Source organism: Anas acuta, chromosome 1 (genome assembly GCF_963932015.1).
Source record: "Anas acuta chromosome 1, bAnaAcu1.1, whole genome shotgun sequence".
NCBI classification, from domain to species: domain Eukaryota; kingdom Metazoa; phylum Chordata; class Aves; order Anseriformes; family Anatidae; genus Anas; species Anas acuta.
Genome location: NC_088979.1, coordinates 21,484,490 through 21,504,160, shown reverse-complemented (window position 1 = coordinate 21,504,160; position 19,671 = coordinate 21,484,490). Strand labels below are relative to the sequence as shown.

Below are 19,671 nucleotides of genomic sequence, written 5' to 3'. Positions count from 1 at the left end.
ATAAAAAATAAAAATAAAAAAGAGAGAAGGAAGCTGAACCCAAGGGGTAGGAAAGTGACACGGCTCCACACAAACCTCCCCATTCCGCACAGCAACCCCTAGAATTGCACCTTGCAACCCCTAAAATTGAAACCTATGGGCACAGACGAAAAAAATAAATAAAAAAGGGGGTGGAAACATTAAGAACTACATTGCCTGGAGAGCTGCGAGCAGCCGCCGAGCGCCCTCACACCCACCCCGCGCCCACCGCCGCCATCTTGGCGGGCGACGGCCCCAAGCGCCTCGCCCCCCTTTCCCCCCCCTCTGCGCATGCGTGCCCGGCGGCTCCAGGGAGGGGGCGTGGCCAGGGAGGGGGGCGTGGCCTGCTCGGCGGCGGGGCGGGGCGGGGCCGCGCGAGCGAGCGTGCGCGCGTGCGTGTGCGGCCGCGCGCCCTCGGCCGCCGTTGGGGCCGTTGGGGCCGTTGGGGCCGTGCGCGTCCCCGCGGCGGGCGGGGGGGGCGCGGGCTGCCCGGCCCCGCTGCCTTCATCCTCCTCCTGCTCCTCTTCCTCCTCCTCCTCCCTCTGCCCGGCCCGGCCCGGCCCGGCTCGGCTCGGAGCTGTGATTGGGCAGAAGATGGCGCTGGGCGGATGGAAATCCTAATGACAGTCTCCAAAATCGCCTCCATCTGTACCATGGTGAGAGCCGGGGCTGGGACAGGGACAGGGACACGGACACGGACACGGACAGGGACTGGGATTGGGGCTGGGATTAAGGCTGGGATTGGGTCAGTGTTTGGGGTTGGGATTGGGATTGGGGCTGTATTTGGGGCTGGGCTGCCTTTGGGGAGCAGCTTGTCCCCCCAAACGTACCAAAAACAGGGATGGGGGAGCCCCAGGACGCTGCCTCAGGTGGCTTTGTGTGGCTTCCTTCTGCTGGTCCCCATCCCTCAGAGCACTTTGATCGTGCTGTGGGGCGGCGAGAGGCTGTTGGCAGGTGGGTGTTGTGCTGGGGACCTGGGGGAGTGGTGGCATCCCACACATTGGGGTGTCACTGGGGCATCGCTCCGGGTCCCGATAGCAGGCTTGCTTCTTCATGGCTCTCTTGCAGAGGTGGTGAGGCTCCCCTGGAGTTCCTTTGTAACGAGGGGTGGGGAGCTCAGTAGGCTGCCCGATGAGGGAATGCTGAATTTAGGGGAAGGAAACAAGTAGAAGGCACTGCAAGTCATAGAAGAGATGTGTCAGCAGGTCAAGATTTATCTTGCACTGTGCTCTTTTCTAACTCTTCCATGGACAGATCAAAATCCTTGTTCCCAAATGTGTTTCCACAGGGGTAGAGATGGCTTAGGGGAAAAACACTCTCTGTGTGTCCTCCCATTTGTTAATTTGCTGAATGGGGATTGTAATGTATCATGGTGTCAAGGAGTGGGAAATGCTGATGTGTGCAGAACTGGAAACTGATTTATGATTTTCATAAATCTTATGGCAAAGAGTCTTTAATATCTCCAACAGGTAATTCGGAGCTGGCCTCTGAGAATTTGGAGTGAGTGGCCATAAGCCCGTGGGGTGGGGTTGCTCAGGTGGGTGCTGATCAGCTGGAATAATGGTGTTGGTGACATGGGAGATCACATCTTTTCATTTGGACTCTTAGGGCCAGACTTCCTGAGCTCATGAGCTACCACCAAGGTCTTCTTAGGACCAAATGCAGGACCAGGAGTTTCCATTCTCTGAAGCACTCACATTTCAGGTTAAGACTGTCGAGGAGCCGAAGTGATCCTTGAGCTAGGACAGGCTGGTTGTAGTGCAGTTGTAGCTAACTCATTTTTTACCTACAGTTGACCACTGCCTGTTGTGTCAGCATGGGTTCAGTGCTGGTCCCCTCATTTAGGTCCAGTATGGGACAATGCTTCTCTGCTTATCACAGTGTGGAAGTTGTAGGTCTGGATGGGCCAAGCAGCTAGTTACAGATTATTCTGTGTATCTGTGGTTATTAGAAATTATATGTCACTGGCATGCAGGTCAATACCTAAACAAGGCTTTCAACTAAGAATGTTATGATTAACTAAAGCGTCTATACCCGTAAAGCTGAAATTCTGATGTCAATTAGATATTGTGTGGCCTGTCGTAATCGTGTGCACTGAAGTGGATAAACTGTGGGCATAAGATTTTTCCTGCACCTTTCTGATGCTTAAGCTTTAATAGGGAGACTCGTGGTAGCTAGAATAGGATGTAAGAGTTTGGCACTAATTTATATAGGATTGTGCTTATAAATATTTCAGTTAAGATAGTGAGAAGAAGCGCTTGAAATTTACTTTGGAGTTGTCCAGAATGACTCCTTTAATTTTCAGTCATATAGTAATCACGCTTAAGCATTAATTTTTCAAAAGCAAAAAGGAATATAAATGCTGAGCAATACTTTTATTTTCCTGGCAATTCTTAGTTGTGTCTACCCACCGTCTGATAGGCTCTCAGCAGCTTTCTGAAAATTCTCACAAGGTTTCCCTGCCCTTTGCCCATGCCTCTTAAAAGAATTCTCAGGCTGTTGCTTCCCATCTTGGATTTGGATAGTACAGAACCAGTAACAGGTAATTTTTGCCAGGAGACAGTTGGTGCTTACACAAGACTAACACATACGTACACCTGCAGTCTGGAGCGATGTTGAAGAAGCTCTTCCATCTCAGTCCCACATTTTATGGCTTCTTTCTTTTTTTTTTTTTTGCACCCAAATTAGTTTCGCTTCCGCTCACTCACTAATATTCAATGCGTTTTACCCTTGTTCAAGCTCTGAATACTGGAAAGTAATAAACCAGGTTTTCCAGCACTGCCAGGTTGTGTAGATACAGTGAAGAGTGAGCATGTCCAGGAGTTTTAATCTGTTAGCCACAGTGCCTTCGGAGATGATCTTGCAGGAGCACGTTCTGTGGACAAAGGGGACTTTTTTTCCTTCATTAATTCGTTATCTATACTCCAGTGTTCATATCAATTATGCCAGAGCTCTTCCCGTAGTGCTGTTTTCTGCTGTTCTACCCCTTTGGTCTTCTCTCTATCACAGCTCTTGTGGTGTAATAAGTCTTAATTACATGGCTGGAGATTGTGGAAGAGCACTGGAAAACACCTTTGCTCCTGGTTTAGTCACCGGTCTTGTTGCAAAGTGGATGAGGTTATAAGGTGGGCTTTGTTGTTGGTTTTGATGTCTTTACAGTAGAAGTAGAACCTGGCCTTTCACCCTCATCCACATGTTGACCTGCAATCAAAGTCTTACCTGACTGAATTATATTGGGTTTTTAATGCATTTCTGGGAAGTGGTAAAATAACCCACGTTAACTGCAGCAAGATGTGCCCTGAGCTATACTCGCCATAAAATAAAGGTTGAATCTAGTCCTTCTGACTTTTGCTTTTGTTGTCTAGAGTCCAGCAAGCACTTCTCAGTGGGTGGAAGGTGTCAAGCCTTCTAGTGGCTGGTAAGGAGAGGACAGAAGTTACCTTTGCAGTTTGAAAGGTGTCAGTCTCAGACATAGAGAAGGAAGTTAGGATAGTAGCAGTACTTGTTTTTCTGTGTTTCTTCTAGAAACTGGTTGATTATGTTAGCATGACCTAAAAAAGCTTAATGAAATTTACAAACTGCTAATCTGTAAACTGCAGTGCTAGACACGAAAAGATTTTGCTTAATGTTTCAGGTATTTGTCTAAACCATCCTTCTCTATTTGCTAGTTTAACATTTTATTTACGGGGTCAGTGTACTTGGCCATTGAATGTCTTCAGCAATTAATTAAAACCCCCAAAACTGGCATAAAACACATACTTTGTAGTAAATCTGGCTTTTATAATGTAATAGTGTGTTCTGTGTGAGGAGTTTGTGCATGTCTTACAGTCTGAATTCTTGTTTATAGGTTTGTTTATGAAAGCAGTAAGGGGAATCACAGTGAATGCCTGGCTGTTGCCCTTTGCCTGCCTTCTTATCCCACCAGTACCCTCGTGCCCATTTCAGTCCCGTTTGACAAGGAAGAAGAGGTCTCAGAGATACCTGAGCTCGTACACGCACGTGGGGAAAGGCTGCTTAGGGGAACAGCCCCTGCCAGCGCCCCGCTGAGGGAAGGCCGCAGTGCAGCCTGCCTCAGATGTCATGGTGGAGAGGCTTTATAAAACCCTTAATTGCAGCTTATAGTTAACTCTGAGGTAGGTGTACGTACACAGGCTTCATTACTGCTCAAGGAGCTGTTTGTTTACAATAGGCATTTCAAGCCTGATTGTGAAATCCGCACTTAATGTAAATTGATGTTTGCCAGAGCTTGCAGTCAGCTAGAAATGGCTGTCCCGTACTCACTGCAGCTCCTTTGCTTTCTACCATCTCCTCTGAAACACAAATTACAACACTTCAACAGTAATTGATGATCAGTTTAACAGATTCCACAGAAAAGTGAGAGGAGGACTCATGCTGGAAGAAGCAAGTAGCAGCAAGGAAGGAAACTTCAAAGAGAGGAGGTGATCGGAAGGAAAGCAGTGGGTGAGAGGGCTAAAGTGAAGTAGCACAGAGGAATTAGCAGCACTGTGGCGTTCCTTATCCGGCTGTCTGCCCTGCTTATGTAGCAGGGCTGGCAAGAAACAACATGAAGAACATGTGCTGCCTCCCAGCCGCTCTGTTGCTCTCTGGCACCATGGCCTGGACCTGCCTCGATCAGCAGGCTGGAGTGCTCAGGCACTGGTGTTGTTGCAGGGCACGTTCATTTTTGGAGAAGTGTGTGTTAGACAGTTAGGTTAAGAGCTTACACTGCTGCAGGGAGGTTCACTCATGGGTTGGATTTCTAATTGGGAGAGCTTTTCTTGATGAATATGACACTAAGACTCAAGCCGTGGTTGTGGCATTTGTCATCATCATTCTTGTAGATGTAACGTTACTGTGAAGTAATAAAAGTCTACACATTTGCTCTTTAAAACACTGTCTTTATGGCTCATTTTAATATACCAATTAATTTAGACAAAATTGACTCTAAATACATAGAAAAAAAATGTCAAATATGAGACATGAAGAAAAAAGTACTGAAGTTGTGTAGCTATAAAGCAGTATTTGTCCCAGCACAGAGGATTACTTAGTTTGCATATTATGTAGCTGGATAATTTCAATTATATAAATGTTTCTTTGTCTTTTTACTTGTATGCAAACATACATTCATTTTGTACATTCTAAGCATGAAGAAACGATAAAATACAAACTTGGACTCTCGTCTTTCCAACAGTGAGAATTTTTAGCTGTGTCAGTGGGACCAACTGATCCCATTACTACATAAAGCTTGATTATTCAGATTGGTCTTTTAAGTAGTCTTTGTTACTTTTTAAACTAGCAAAACAACAATTAAGACTTAATGAAAGTCTTAATTTGCATTAAGCCTTGTAGGAATGATTCTGTTAAAATGTGGTAAAAGGCTTAATGCCCATGAATTGCCATTCTTTGTTATTCTCTCTCAAATCTGTTGAAGGAAAGAGGAAGATAAAAGGCCTGTATTGGGAGTAACTTCTGTTTTCCTCGTTTAGGAAGTTTCATAAATTAAAATGCTTTTAACAAAGGACATATTTCAAATAAAATCTATCTGATCTTTAAAAAACAAAACAAAAAACAACCCTAGATAACTTTTGTAGTCTATAACCAGAATGTTTTATTAACATAAATGATGTACTAGCATAAATACATTGAGGTGGTATATTAACATAAATATTACAGAACTGGAAAATATTTTTTTTACCATTTTTTTTTAATTCAAGATTTTTAATAAGTACATGAAAATAGGCAATTATGAAAGGAACATTTTTTTTTATTAAACAGGAATTTATGTGGATTAAAAGAGTATTCAAAATACACTATAGTGTGAGTTAAGAAAATCATTTGAGCAAATGTGTTACTGTATTTTTTTCCCTTCTTTATTTTGGGTGATAGGATTTGTTTGTTTGGTTGGTTTGGTTTAACATGGGGATAATGCTTTTAACTACCTGGTCTTTATAGGCAGTGAAAGGTTCCTAAGGTCACTGTCAGATCCTCTTTTGAATACATCGCACAGACTTCCTGTCTTGTCCATGTATAATTCAACCTTTAACTAGAAGTCTACAAAGGTACTAGTGTTGGCCTTTTAGGATCCTGCTTAATAAGTGTCATAAAAGGTGTTATATTGATACTAGCAAAAATCCATCTGTTTGGAGGAACCTGTAGCAAAATCACCAGATATCATGAACAGCGTTATCCCAGGAATTTTCTGGAATTATACAAGATAAATACGGCTTACTGCATTGGCAGTGTTTAATTTGTTGTGATAAGATTTCCTTCTGCTTTGAGGGTTACAGTCAAAATCCATTTTTAAGTGTGGCAGCAACCTGGGAAGAATTGCATCTTTCTGTGTTTTGAAGATTCATTCCATGAAAGAGCCGAGCCCAGAGCCTTAATTCTTAGATTCTCAGCTTCGTGTATGGGAGTACCTTAGGTTTGACTTCAGTGTTCAAAACAGAAGGAAGTATGACTGTCTGTCTGTCTGCCTGCTGTGAAGGAAAATATGTTGTGTGTGCCCAGTGAGGCTCAAAAAGACAGGTGTGGTAGACGTGATGAATAGGAAGTGAAGGTAATTCTGTGCTGTGCAATCATCTTCCTTGCCTGTGCAGGGATGTTTTACTATGGACTCAATTAGACGATTGAGTTAATACTATTGAGTATGATTAGAGTACGTGGGACTATGTCTCAAACCAATTAATTAAGGAAAAAAATACTATTTGTAAGTATTTTAAAAGCATGAGCTGAAGCTATCCAAATTAGATTATCAAGTTGTGTATTGCTAGAGCATGTTCTTCTGCAAATAAATTAACAACAAGCAGTACTGAAGCCCACTCAGCATATTTTGCTTCTTCCTGGGCCAGAAACAATATTGTAAGAAATGTGTTTCTGTTTTGGTTGCAGCTGAACAGACCGATATAAACTGATTTAATGTAGCTGTACTGTTTGCTTTTAGTCCTGACTAATATAAGAGATGGAAAAGTGTGATTTTACATATTCTAATAAAATATGACTTGAAGAGTAGAATTTTGTATTTCTTCTTCCATAGAAGACTCCGTCAGTCACCATGCATTAATTAGTTTAGACTAGGAAATCCTGTACAGCTGCAATAGTGGCACAGACAAGGAAGCATCTTCTAATACAATACTCTTTCACTTGCCTATAGCTAAGTCAAGTTGGAAAATTTTGGCTTATATATACCTATGTAACGTGGTTAGTCACATCAGTCACCTTTTGTCTTTGTTGTTCCTTGCTTCTTGGGTAAGGTAGAAAGCATTGTGGGCAAGGATCTAGCATAGAGCATGAATGAAGGGAGAAAGACACTTTCAGAACTTTGACAACAAATATAAGTTTTGAGGTAAGAAATTTCTTTTAAAAGTTAAATCATTGGTTTTACTCAGGAAACTTAAAACCCAGTAAATCTAAAGAATAAAACTATTACAGCAAACTACTGAGAAGATGAGCCATTCGTTACCAACTGATGTTTATTCTAGAAAGGGATGGATCAGCATCCCCCCTCCCTCTAAGACTGACACCAGTGTAATCTCCAAAGCACATTAGGCTGGTTGTGAGTCAATCTTTGTAAGAGAAGAGCTGTCTGCTAGGCTGAGTGATAACAACAGGGTAGGACACTTGAAAACTGGTCGTGTTTGCCTGCTCACTGACATGTTTTTAGACGGTACTTCAGTGCAGGGTAGATTTTTTTTTTTCTTCAGACAAGTGCTGAGTGCCTTCACATTAGTGTTTCAGTGTGCACTTCTGAACTGATTCCTCCAGGCATCTGAATTTTACTATACTTTGGTTTACATCTTGAAGTCATCTTACTGTGCACAAATTAAATTCCTTCTGGTGGAAACTAAATCAAGCAGCATAGTTCAGCCACAGCTGAGTGTTCAGTCACACAGCCAGTCTAAAACCAATCTGGCAAAAAACATCTGAAACTCAACTAGTGTGGATGTCAGATCATAAACACCCACTGATGTGCTTTACAGATCTGCTGCTGTAAGCTTATCCATATGTTAGCTGTTAGAATTAGTGCTTCTGAGACCCGCTGCTTGTGGTACCACAGTAGTGTGACCTCCGGGGCAGTGAGAGAAGGCAATGAGAAAAGTGGAAATACTTAGCAATGTTATTGCTTAGCAAGTTAAAAAAAAAAAAAAAAAAAAGAAAGGGAACCCATCTTATAACTGCGTGTTAGATTTTTTTTTTCCTTTCCTGTTGAAATGCTCAATGTTACGGAATTTTTGTTTTTGTCTATTTTAGAACTTTTAGAGAACCTATATCTGTAAAACTTGAAAATCAGGAGAATTAGCTGTACTTGATTAAAGATACTACATCCTTCCAGCACCAGTTGTATGGGTTGTTCAGTGAACCCCGAGAAGAAGAGAATCCTTTTGGGATCTTCCCATATCCCAGTTAGATGGCAGAGGAAGAACTTTTATACTCTGCATCATACATCATAGACTGAAAGTCCATTAGTCCCAAGTCCAGTAAATCTGTCGTGGCTCATGTAAAGAGGTACAACTCCACTTCTGCTTTAAACCACTGCTGACCTCTTGTCCAAAATATCATATGGTACCATATTATTTGGTGGTGTCACAGTGCTTCCCCACTACATGTCCAGAGAAGCTGCGGCTGCCCCATCCCTGGAGGTGCTCAAGGCCAGGCTGGATGGGGCTTTGGGCAACCTGGTGTGGTGGGAGGTGTCCCTGCCCATGGCAGGGGGGTGGAACTGGGTGGGCTTTAAGCTCCCTTCCAACCCAAACCATCCTGTGATCTGTATTTGATATGTTATCAGCTGGAACTGATAATGTGTACTGTAATATTAAATGGGAAACCACTCAGAGTGAGGGATAGTTAGGTTTTAAAATAGTTCTTACGTGCCAGATGTATTTATTTCAGCACATTCTGTAAGCTCCTGCTGCATGCTGTGTCCTCCCCGCCTGCAGCCAGCACGCTGTGCACAGGATAAGTGATTACTGTGTGGGGAGGGATGACATCTTCTTATGACAGACAAAAAGAGGGCTGTAGAAGGAAGTCTTAGTAACTTGTGGGTTTTTATATTGGTATCAAACATCCGTGCTGGTTTGTACTGATAAAACATTCATAAACAACTGCATTCAAACAAAAGTAATGCCATGCTCTGAAACCATGCGAATGCCTAAGCCTCGATTGAAACAGCCTTGAATAATCCGAAAACTGTACTGTTAGTATCGGCCTGTCTTAGCACATTTTACTTACTGATAAGTTGGGATCTTTATTGTGCTAGAAATCTAAATACAGTGGTCAGGTCTGTATGAAACAGAAACATCAAAGTTTATATCATAATATTCTCCCTTCCAAAGATAGAAAAGAGTAGCTACTCCACCCTAGCTTTGAAAAGAGAAAGAATTTCCTAAACCCCTTGAATTTATTTTTAATGAAGTAGAGATTTTAACAATAGGATAAAAAGGCCTTTCCTTTTTTTTTTCGTATTTATTTGTAAATAATATCCACCTTGCCAGAACTCATGGGTGTATTTCAATAATACTGCAACACCAAATATTCAGAAGCCATGGAGCACTTTAATCTTAAATGAGGGTTTCTACAACTTTTCCTTATCAAAACCAGCACCATTTGAGAACAGTTGTAAAATCCTAACTGCTATTTTTAATGCAGTTTGTGATTTTGATTCGGTTGTATTGTGTTATGTCCAGGGCCATTTGCTACATCTTTTGTGTAAAAACAAACAAAAAGAACTAGTTGGGAAGGAGTTGCATTTGTTTTTAAGATTCTTTACCTTATAGTATGTGCTATTTTAGATTCACTTAGGCTTGACTTTAGATTGAAATATCCATGCTTATGTGTTAGTTTGATAGAGAGCATATGTATGTTAATGTTTTATGCAACAAAGGGTTGGCTATATTTGCTTTTCACTAAAAGTAGTTAGAGTGAGACCTCTAGAAAGTAAGTTATTTGTTCTTTGAATCTTCCAGAGCAGAGGTTTTTCTATCTCTAAATGAAAAATAACAATAATTTAAAAATCTTCTTCCTTTGAAATCCACTGTTTATTGCACCAGTTTAGTCTACAGCCATCATCTGGAACCACAGAGTAACCAAAGTTACTTTCTCTGACTTCTCTTTGAGGATCAAAACCAACAGATGTGTTGGGCAAAGTCTGCAGCATTTCTAATGCACATGAAGGCTAGCTGTACTGTGCTATCTTTTAATTTTACAAAAGTCAAGGTATTTAACAAAACAGTTTAAACATTTTATATTTTTCATTTTAAGTGGAAGCATCCAGTCTGCTTCCTATGAACAATCTGCATTTCTTAACTTTGTGTGAGATACATTGCTTGAGTATGAGAATTATGCTTGTTGAGGGAAGCATCATTTGGCCTTTTATCATCTACTTCATAATATTATATTAATGTGATTGCTATTAAAGAAGCTGCACTCTGAAACTAATAAATACAGCACACCAACAGTGTGATTGCATAAAAATACACAAAAATGATGCAACTTACTTTGAGATGTTCTTGAACAGAACGTATTTGGAAATATGTTATCTAGGGCATTTTGGATAATGTAGAAATAAAATTCTGGTGGTGAAAGGGTTTTAGGTTCTTCATCATAAGCATGTAAATATTATATTGTGGCACAGCTTCTTGCTGGGTGACCTGTCTGCTTTTAAGATCTGAGTTAAACAATTTTGTGGCCAATCTAAACATCCTGAGAGTGCAGATCAACAGAGAACTCAAAGGACTGATTTTCCTGCATTCATGAGTACTGTTATCCTGCCTATAAGCTTGTATTTGGATTAAGAAACAGACTAATTAAACATGTTTTCTTAATTTGCCATGTGTGATTATTGACCTGGATCACAAACTCCACTTCCTCTCCCCCTCTGGAGTACAAGCAGGAAGGTGTTTCATTCATTCTTTGTATTTAGTCTGTATTTATTTCTGTCTTCCTCTCTCCTGATTAGAGGGATTGCTTCAGTATATGTAAATTCAGTAAAACCTGAGCCTTACAATCTGAGATCTGAAGATGCAGGTTTGGTATAGAAAGGTCTACAGCTGCGACCAGTAATCTTGTGTGTGTACAAGCACAGATAAATTGAAGTAAATCAGTGATTGCCTGGGGGATAAAAATCTTTGAACTAACTGTCCAGTATGCATATGTGAGAATCAGGATTGAAATATAATGTGAAATGCATAACTAAGGTCTGTACACATGATACAAAACATAGCTTGAACAATGGCTCTTTTCCCCAGATGTGTGCTGTGGTCAGACTCTTAATTGTGACTGTGTTTTTGATGTCTCTGATGTGTATGAGCTGCCACTCATGGCTGTAGTTGTTCATTTTACAATTTTCAGATCTGAGTCATTTATCCTTGTGAAAAAAAATCACTAGATTTTTTTTTCTCAACCAGATAAACTCCCTGTGTACGTAGTTGCAACACTAATGTTTTTCTGCTTTTGATTTTTCTAGGGCGCCAATGCCTCAGCTTTGGAGAAAGAGATTGGTCCGGAACAATTTCCAGTTAATGAACACTATTTTGGTTTGGTTAATGTAAGTTTCAGTTCCTAACTCGATTGCTTTGAAATGCTGTGACTGGATTTGTTGAATTGCAAGACTGTGACTGGGTCAATAATTAAAACATTGAAATATACAGACATTGAATATACACACTTACTGAAATGGATTTTAATTATCAGCATATTTGTTGAAATAGGTTACTGAAATAATAGTTGAAATTGGGCTAGTTATTTAATATTTTATTTCATTTTACTTATTGTAAGATAGTTTTTAAACCACTTGCAGCTAAAATGTAGAAGTATTAAAAAATCTGTTTAGAATTATATAGCACGTAGTTGGTAATTTGCCAATCTAAGAGAATAAATACAGTAAAAGAAAAAAATCTGTGAAGCTGTTGAAAGTATCAAGCCTTCACATCTGCTATTTTTATTGAGATGTTAAAAAAATATACTGAGCCCAAAGGGGAAAGCAAGTGTGGAAAAACACACTGAATTGTTCAATTCATTTCTTAGTTTTCAGGAATAATTTAAAATTTAATTTCTGGTGTTACTCATGAAAAGTGTATCTTGTTTGAAGTTGCATGGTTCTGCCTGAAATAAATTATTAATGGTTTTCTTTTGGGGGCTTTTTGAAAGTGTGTACTAAAACCAGGTGGATTTTACATGAGATAGCATCTTCCTTTTTGTAGTGAAACTAATTACTTGTAACGCTGTCCTGCTACTACAGCATATGTCTCTACCTCTAGGTTCTTAGCACTAAGATGGTTTAGGAGTCTAAAATCCCGGCATCCACTGGGCAGTCATTAAATGTTCTTACTGATAAGCTGATTTAGATGCAGCTTAACTGCCATGGCTTAAATTAGTAATTTATTCCTTTCCTGTGGAAGTTGAATTTTCTTCGAAATGATGCATTGCTTTTTATTTTTTTTTTCTGTAAAGATGAAATAGAAGAGTTTAGGTGTTAATACTTACTGTAGGGGGTACACTGTTCCCTATAAGATTTTGCTCAACCTGGAGAAGAGGAGGCTCAGGGGGATCTCATCCATGTCCTTAAATCCCTGAAGGGAGGGTGCAGAGAGGCCGGAGCCAGGCTGTGCTCAGTGGTGCCCAGTGCCAGGACAGGAGGCAATTTAAATCTTGCGATGTCCTCTTAGTAAACTTAAACAGGTATCTTAGATACTACCCACCCTTTCTCTCAAGAGTACAGCACTTCTAAAAGTTTGTCCCATGATCTATGGTAGTATGCAAAGGGCTTATGCTGTCTTGGCCATGTCGTAAAATAAAGTGTAAAAGTATTATTCTATTTTTTTTGGAGGGGAACAATGGCTCAGCTTAAGCCTTTGTCTTCCACCTTGGTTATGTGTCTATATTAACTCTTCTTAAAATGACCCAAGTAGTCAATAAACTAATGCGAGATCAACCTGCAGACCACATATTAGAAATTTCAGTTCTCTAACCACCTCAATTCAGATGTTAGGCTGGGTAAGTATATGATGCTAATATATTTCCACTTTAAACATGTGGAAAACAGGTGGCTCATGGGGTGTTTGATTCTGTAACTGAAAGCTCTACATGGAAAATTCAGCTTACAGTTGAAAGAACAATACCATTCACTAAATCAGCAGGAAATATTTTAGGTAAGTGGTAAGATCAAAACGTTGGTAGCATGAAGTGCTGCCATTTGCATCCACTAAACTGAAGATCTTTGTGAACTATCTGTCAGAGGTAGCAACTCCTCTAAAAATGCCTGACATGAGCACTTTATTCAGTTAAATCTGATTGCCCGATTGGGGTCAAACCCTAGTGCATGTCAGACTTGCTGCTGATTCCTTCTCGCTTCCTGTAGAGCCAAATGCTAAGTACAAAGAAAAATAAAGTTCGTGTTCCTAGTGTGATCTGGAGGGACTGAACTCATAGGAATGACAGTTAATAGCAGCTCAGAGAAAGTTTTCTTGCCTGAAGCGAGATTTTACGTAAGAGATTCAATAAGTATAGATTGCCTATGTAGACATGGCTCAAGTAGATAAGCTAAACATTAACATGGTATATGTATTATGGTATTTACCAAAGCTGTAGTCTCACCATTCCAAATGCAAATCTAGCTCGTTTTGTTTTGTTTTTCTTCCTTTTATTTTATTTTTTAAGGATAATTCCAGGCTTTATCAGGAAAACTGCTGATTTGCAGTCCTGTCTCATTCCTTTCTCCAACTCTGGCCAACCTTTGTCATGCTGCTGAAACATTTCAGCTTCCGTAAAATCACAGAAGGGTTCAGGGGAAGTAACCTAGTCCACCTCCCTGCTTAATCAGGAACACTACATCCCAGACCCACGTCCGGGCGGCCTTTGGAGCTCCCCAAGGAGGAGACCCCACAGCCTCTCTGGGCAGCCTGTGCCAGGGCTCCGTCACCCGCCCAGCACAGCAGTGCTGCCTGGTGCTCAGAGGGAGCCTCCTGGGTGCCCGGCTGTGCCCATGGCCTCCTGTCCTGGCACTGGGCACCACTGAGCAGAGCCTGGCTCCGGCCTCTCTGCACCCTCCTCTCAGGGATTTAGGGACATGGAGGAGATCCCCCTGAGCCTCCTCTTCTCCAGGCTGAGCAGCCCCAGCTCCCCCAGCCTCTGCTCACAGCAGAGATTCTCCAGTCTGTTCATCATCCCCATGGCCCTATGTTGGACTCTCTCCTGTATCTCTCCTGTACTGGGGGACCCAGAATGAGACACAGCACTCCAGGTGTGGATTCACTGCTGCTGAATAAAGAGAAAGATCACCTCCCTTGACCTGTGGACAACACTTTTCCCAGTGCAGCCAGCACGTTGCTCCTTTGTCAGCTGAGTAAGCTGAAGGGGTAACAGCAAAGATTGTGCAGCTGTCAAAGGAAAGGAGAATGGGACCAGGAAGCAAGATTGGGATGGGCTATGAAAATAGCCTTTCTTATGTATGTACATCTTAAGGTGGTCCTCACAGAAACAAGGAGACAAACAATAAACCACTTGAAAATATCCGTTAAGATAACTCCCCTGTATATAGCCTCTGTTAAGTGTCTCCAAAGGGACAGATGGAGGAGTGTCAGTGTCCTGTACATGCTGAAAGTTTAAGATAACAAATGCCATGGTTGTATTTTCTTACATTTTCCTACTGTTACTCTGATGCAAACTACAAAGGCATTTGTTTTCCTACAGCTGTATTTTGAATAAACCAAGCTAAATACCCTTCTTGTTTTGAATAGCTGGATGGGTGCTCAGTGCTGTGCATTTTCCTATTTCAGAGTGGTGCTGGAGTGCTGACAGTAACACTAAAGACATAGAGCTTATGGTTACAAACTTCTCATTGTAAAAAGGTGTGCAAGCATTGCTCTGTACAAGCATTGAGCTTCCGAGGCAACTGGCTTTTGTTAGCTGGAAAGTGAGGAGAGAGGGAAGGTGTCAGTTGACCAGGGTAGCAGGAGAGCTGAGTATGGAAGGAGGAGAATTAGAAAGTGATGCGTAATGTGGAGGCTGAAAAGGCCCAGATTGACATTATTCAATTGGTGATGGAAGGATGAGAGGACTGCAGCAAGGTCTTGGCTGTTTTTGAAGTTAGAGCTGTGCTTTTGGGTTGGAGTCAAAGATGGAAAGTGAGGTGTAAAGTAATAATGATCGTAAGACCAGCATTTATTTCTTAACAAAGTTTCCTATTTACTTAGTAGAGAAACCTCCCCACCTTTTCCCCATTTCCCTATCGGAACCTTGTATTTAAAAAAAATACATCAGGTTTTGCAGCTATGGAGACTGATGCTTTACATAAAAAATAAACATGATCTAATAAAATTGTCTTCAGGCAGTTGTTTTCAAACTGTCTTCTTTTGCCTGCTGTCATTTTGAATTTGGTAGGAGAAAACCGTATGAAATTGATCTGCTTGCTTGTAGTTCCAATCCATAGACGTGTAGGTTAACATACGTTCACGTTGCATTTAATCTCCACAGTTTTGTTCAGTGTTGCCTGTTGCTTCATATTTTGCTTGCCTCTCACTGCATGCTTGTCATTGTAATTAATTTCTAATCAAAGCATTCCTTCTTGAAATGGGAATGTTATGAAATTTCTAATTTACGACCTTTTCATCTTTTGACATCAGGTATAGAGGTTTTTAGCGCTTTTTCCATTTGATTTAACTGGAACTTTTTAAACATTTTAATGTGTTACTTTTGTATATTGCTATTTCTAATTATAAAGTCATAAATGGCTTATAATATTAAATGATTTGACATAAACTAATGCATAATTTCATCTGTTCCTATAAGGAAAAAAGCCCTCTTTTCCTCTTAAATTCATTAACCTGTTTGAGTGCGGATTTGGGCCTCAGAGAAGCTGATATAGCTTGTATTTTTTCCTTGGCTTAAAAAGTAAAATTAACAGGTGTTATTTTCCTCACTTTTTAATATGGAGATCTTAAGACTTCTTCATGTCTTTTTAAAAAAAATACACTTCTCCTTCTTTGAGTGAATCTTGGGTATTTAGGAAGCCATATTTCATTATTTTAAAAGCAAAACGAAACAACAACAAAAAAAAAACAATTTCCTTCCCAGCTTTCTGATTAAATTGCATAGTGCTCTTGTTTGTCATTGTCTCAATTGGTAGAGGGCAGAAAACAGTTACTTCCCCATTACTCCTAAGATGTAAAAGCTTTTAGTGCTTTTTCTCTGTTGATGGAAGCTGCTCTTAATACCTCTAAATGGACTCTGTTTGCTGTGTAACAGTCTCCCCATCGCAATATAATTTGGTACCCGTATATGCTAATATTTTTATATAAAGCATAAAAACATTACTTTCACATTTTACAGGCTGCGCCTAGTAGGTATGTGCTTCAATTTGCAGGTTGAGTGACTGCAGCTGAAAGGTTGGATTACTTGCTGAGGGCTTTATAAAGAATTTTCTGACACTTTCAGTGTTAGATAATGGGCTTCACTGCAGGAGGGCAGCATAAAATGAGAGCGACTTTCACCACTGACAATTCATGATGCCTTCACAGAGGTGACGGGGAGGTTTGTCATGTTGGGGTGAGCTGGCGATAGTGTCAGTGATTGCAAGACTCAAAGGAAGCAGTGCCTAAGAGTTGGAAGGAATTCAGGGAAGAGGAACAGAGAGAGCATCTTGGCACAAACGGAGTTATGGATGCTCTTCAAGCTGACTCTGCTTACCCCACTTCAATTCAGTGGCGTGCCTCTTTCAGACTGCCCATGTCCAAATTGTGTGTCCTTTTCCTTCTAATCTCCATTTGAAACTACCACCTGTGACATAGCTTCAGATCCTCAACAAGCCACGTTTCAGTGTTTGAAGAAAACTGGAATGCCAGTCCTGTCACCCTAAAATGAGAATTGAAAATACAGAAACAGGTTAAAGCAGTTATTTCTGACATTGATCACAAATAATAAGATTTGGAGAATCCAATTTCTGAAGTGTCTGAACAGCTCTCTTAATTTACAGCTGAGTTTCTTCACAGTACAAGGTCATGCTGTGCCTGTTCTTCGCTGTTGTGGCTAGATGGATAGATGCAATAGACATATTTTTACTTGGCCATGTTTTGGGAGCTGTGAAATCAGTGGTATTTGTTGCACGTTTTGACCCAAGTTAATGCAAAATATTATTACTAATTAAATTTACAGGTAGGACAAAATGATACAGCATTGTTCAAATTTACATTTTTTTTTGCATTTACTTAGTGTCCTTGTTAATCCTTTGCACAACAGAAATATGCTTTAACATCGTAAAGTCAAGAATAAATGACTTGCAGAAATGACTTGCAGAAAATTTGCCGTGCTTATGAATTTTCTCATACTTCAGATTTAATTTTACCTGTCTATAGTAATACAATGCAAGCTAATAAATGTCTCTCTTCTTTTATAGTTTGGAAATACATGCTACTGCAACTCAGTTCTTCAGGCACTTTATTTCTGTCGCCCATTTCGAGACAAAGTCTTAGCGTACAAGAGTCAACCAAGAAAAAAAGAGAACCTCCTTACATGTTTAGCTGATCTTTTCCACAGTATAGCCACCCAGAAGAAAAAAGTTGGAGTTATACCTCCCAAGAAATTTATAACAAGATTACGAAAAGAAAATGGTAACTTTTTTTTTTTTCTTTTTCTTGTGTAATAGCAAGTATGATTTGGTTCTGAAGTTGAAATAGTGGAATACCTACATATTTATTAGGGATGAAAAGTGTTCTTGGTGCTGTAGGGTAAAAACGAGGTGACCCTAGAATGAGGGTGTAACCCTGGATCTATTTTGAGAGAATCCTCTTCTCTTTCTCTTTGTGTAGAAATCAATGTATTGTCAGAGACTGCTTCTGAACTTGCCTGCTAATATTGCCTAAGAGTTGTAATTTTATCATCCAAAATGCAATGCTTTTATTTTGTGTTTAAAAGATCATTACTCTTTTAATGTAAAATTGAATGCCAAATTGAATGTATGGAGCAGACATTGAGACATCCCTGCAAGAATCTAGCTTAAAATCCAGTGTTTGTTAATCTAATTTGCTGTAATAGATATCCCAAATTTTAAGAGATTGCCAGAGATTTTTAACATTTCTTGTTTCTTACCTGAATAGCATTAAGTAAGACATTAAGAAATGTCTTACCTAAGCAGAATAGAAAACTATCCTTCAGTTCTTCAGTAAGTGTACTTGAGTAACTGTCCTTGTATTTTTATGTATTTACAGAAATCGTTCATTATTATTTCATTAGTTGGCTAATGAATGTTGACTGACTATGACAAATGTGGAGAAGGGTTCAAATGTAAAGCAGAAAGAAAAACATTACGTTCTTTACAAAAAGGGTTATTTTAAATGCTTAATAATGTCATGACACTGAAATTCTACACAGGATAAGGAACTGGAAGATATTCAGAGGGAAAAAATGTGAAAATTCAGCTCTTGTTGGCTTTTTGAGTCTTTCAATGATGAAGCTCTCACCTTTTCTACTGAATTAAATGGCTAAGTTGTTGAGCAGTGATTTCATGGACTTTGTATATACTATTACAAGTTTATTGTACACAATTTTGAGCTTTAGAGAAGGGTAGGATTAAGAAAGAATCAGATAGGTATGCAATACCAATCAAAATTCTGTTCCAGTCAGTATCCAGCTGTACCAGGGAGATGACTGAGAACATAAACTTGATGTATTCCACACTACAATGCTGCTATTCAATCTTTGTTTTCCAAGCCTGAATCCAACATACATATATTAATGACCTTAAAGCTTAACTGTCTGTGAAGCAGCAACTGCCTTGAAGCCACCTGAAGGAATACTGTTACGTTTACTTAAATTTCTTCTAATCATAAAATGAACAATGTTGTTAATTTACTGGCTGGGCAGATATCCCCGAGAGATCTGTGATGTAACATGGTGAGGAACCTCTGGAGTGTTTTACCTCAAGAGACTTGTAGCTCTTGTTCTGCCGTGATTTACTTGATTAAATAAAGATCTTTGTAGGTGGTTAGATTCACAGTAGAACTTTTTCTTCTCAAAAATAGTGTAGGAGTTCATTAAATAGGCTACTTGATTCATATTCTTGGCTGCCCTGTTGCACTGTTTAACCAAATGATACAGACTAGCATCATATTCTCCCTACTTTGCTAATAATTCAGGATTTTTTTGGTGTGTTCAAAGTTTACTCCTGGATGGCATCAATGTGAATGATAGTGAATAATAGTAAAGCCTTGATGTAGTCCCTGTGTTCATTTCAAAACTTACTCATCACTGAGGATATTCTTCATTCATCTTTCCAATTCTAAGAACTATTCCTCTTGTTAAGGCCAGTCTCTTAGTGTTATCAAGAGCAAATTGAAAGTTACAGTTAACTGATGTGAATGCTAAAAAAAAAAACCAAATATGTATGATATTAGCCAATAATATAGCATGGTTGTTAAACTGATAGGAAAATTTCCTTTGAAGAATTCCTGGTCAGAGAGAAGTATCTGTTAATAAATCTGGTTCAATGCCCTTTAGGTTTTCTTAGTCCGTAAGTGAGGATTTGTAGAAGCAGAGGATGTCTCAAGGTGGTATTTCAAGGGGCTACAATAAACTGTTTTCACGGTGGTACCAGTCTGAACGTAAACAAGATAATAGACTTGTAAGAGAGTTAAATCTGTAGTATTGCTATACATTGCAAGTATG

At 39.9% G+C, this 19,671-nt stretch overlaps 1 protein-coding gene across 1 annotated transcript in view; it reads left to right on the top strand.

The window, feature by feature from the left end:
* Nucleotides 1-373: 373 nt before the first annotated feature.
* USP12 (ubiquitin specific peptidase 12) overlaps nt 374-19,671 on the top strand; it is a 37,934-nt gene continuing 18,636 nt past the window's right edge. The window contains exons 1-3 of the mRNA XM_068672097.1: nt 374-674; nt 11,480-11,560; nt 17,405-17,618. Of these exons, the coding sequence (XP_068528198.1) occupies nt 627-674; nt 11,480-11,560; nt 17,405-17,618 (343 nt within the window). The 5' untranslated portion in view covers nt 374-626. The remainder of the gene's footprint in view (nt 675-11,479; nt 11,561-17,404; nt 17,619-19,671) is intronic.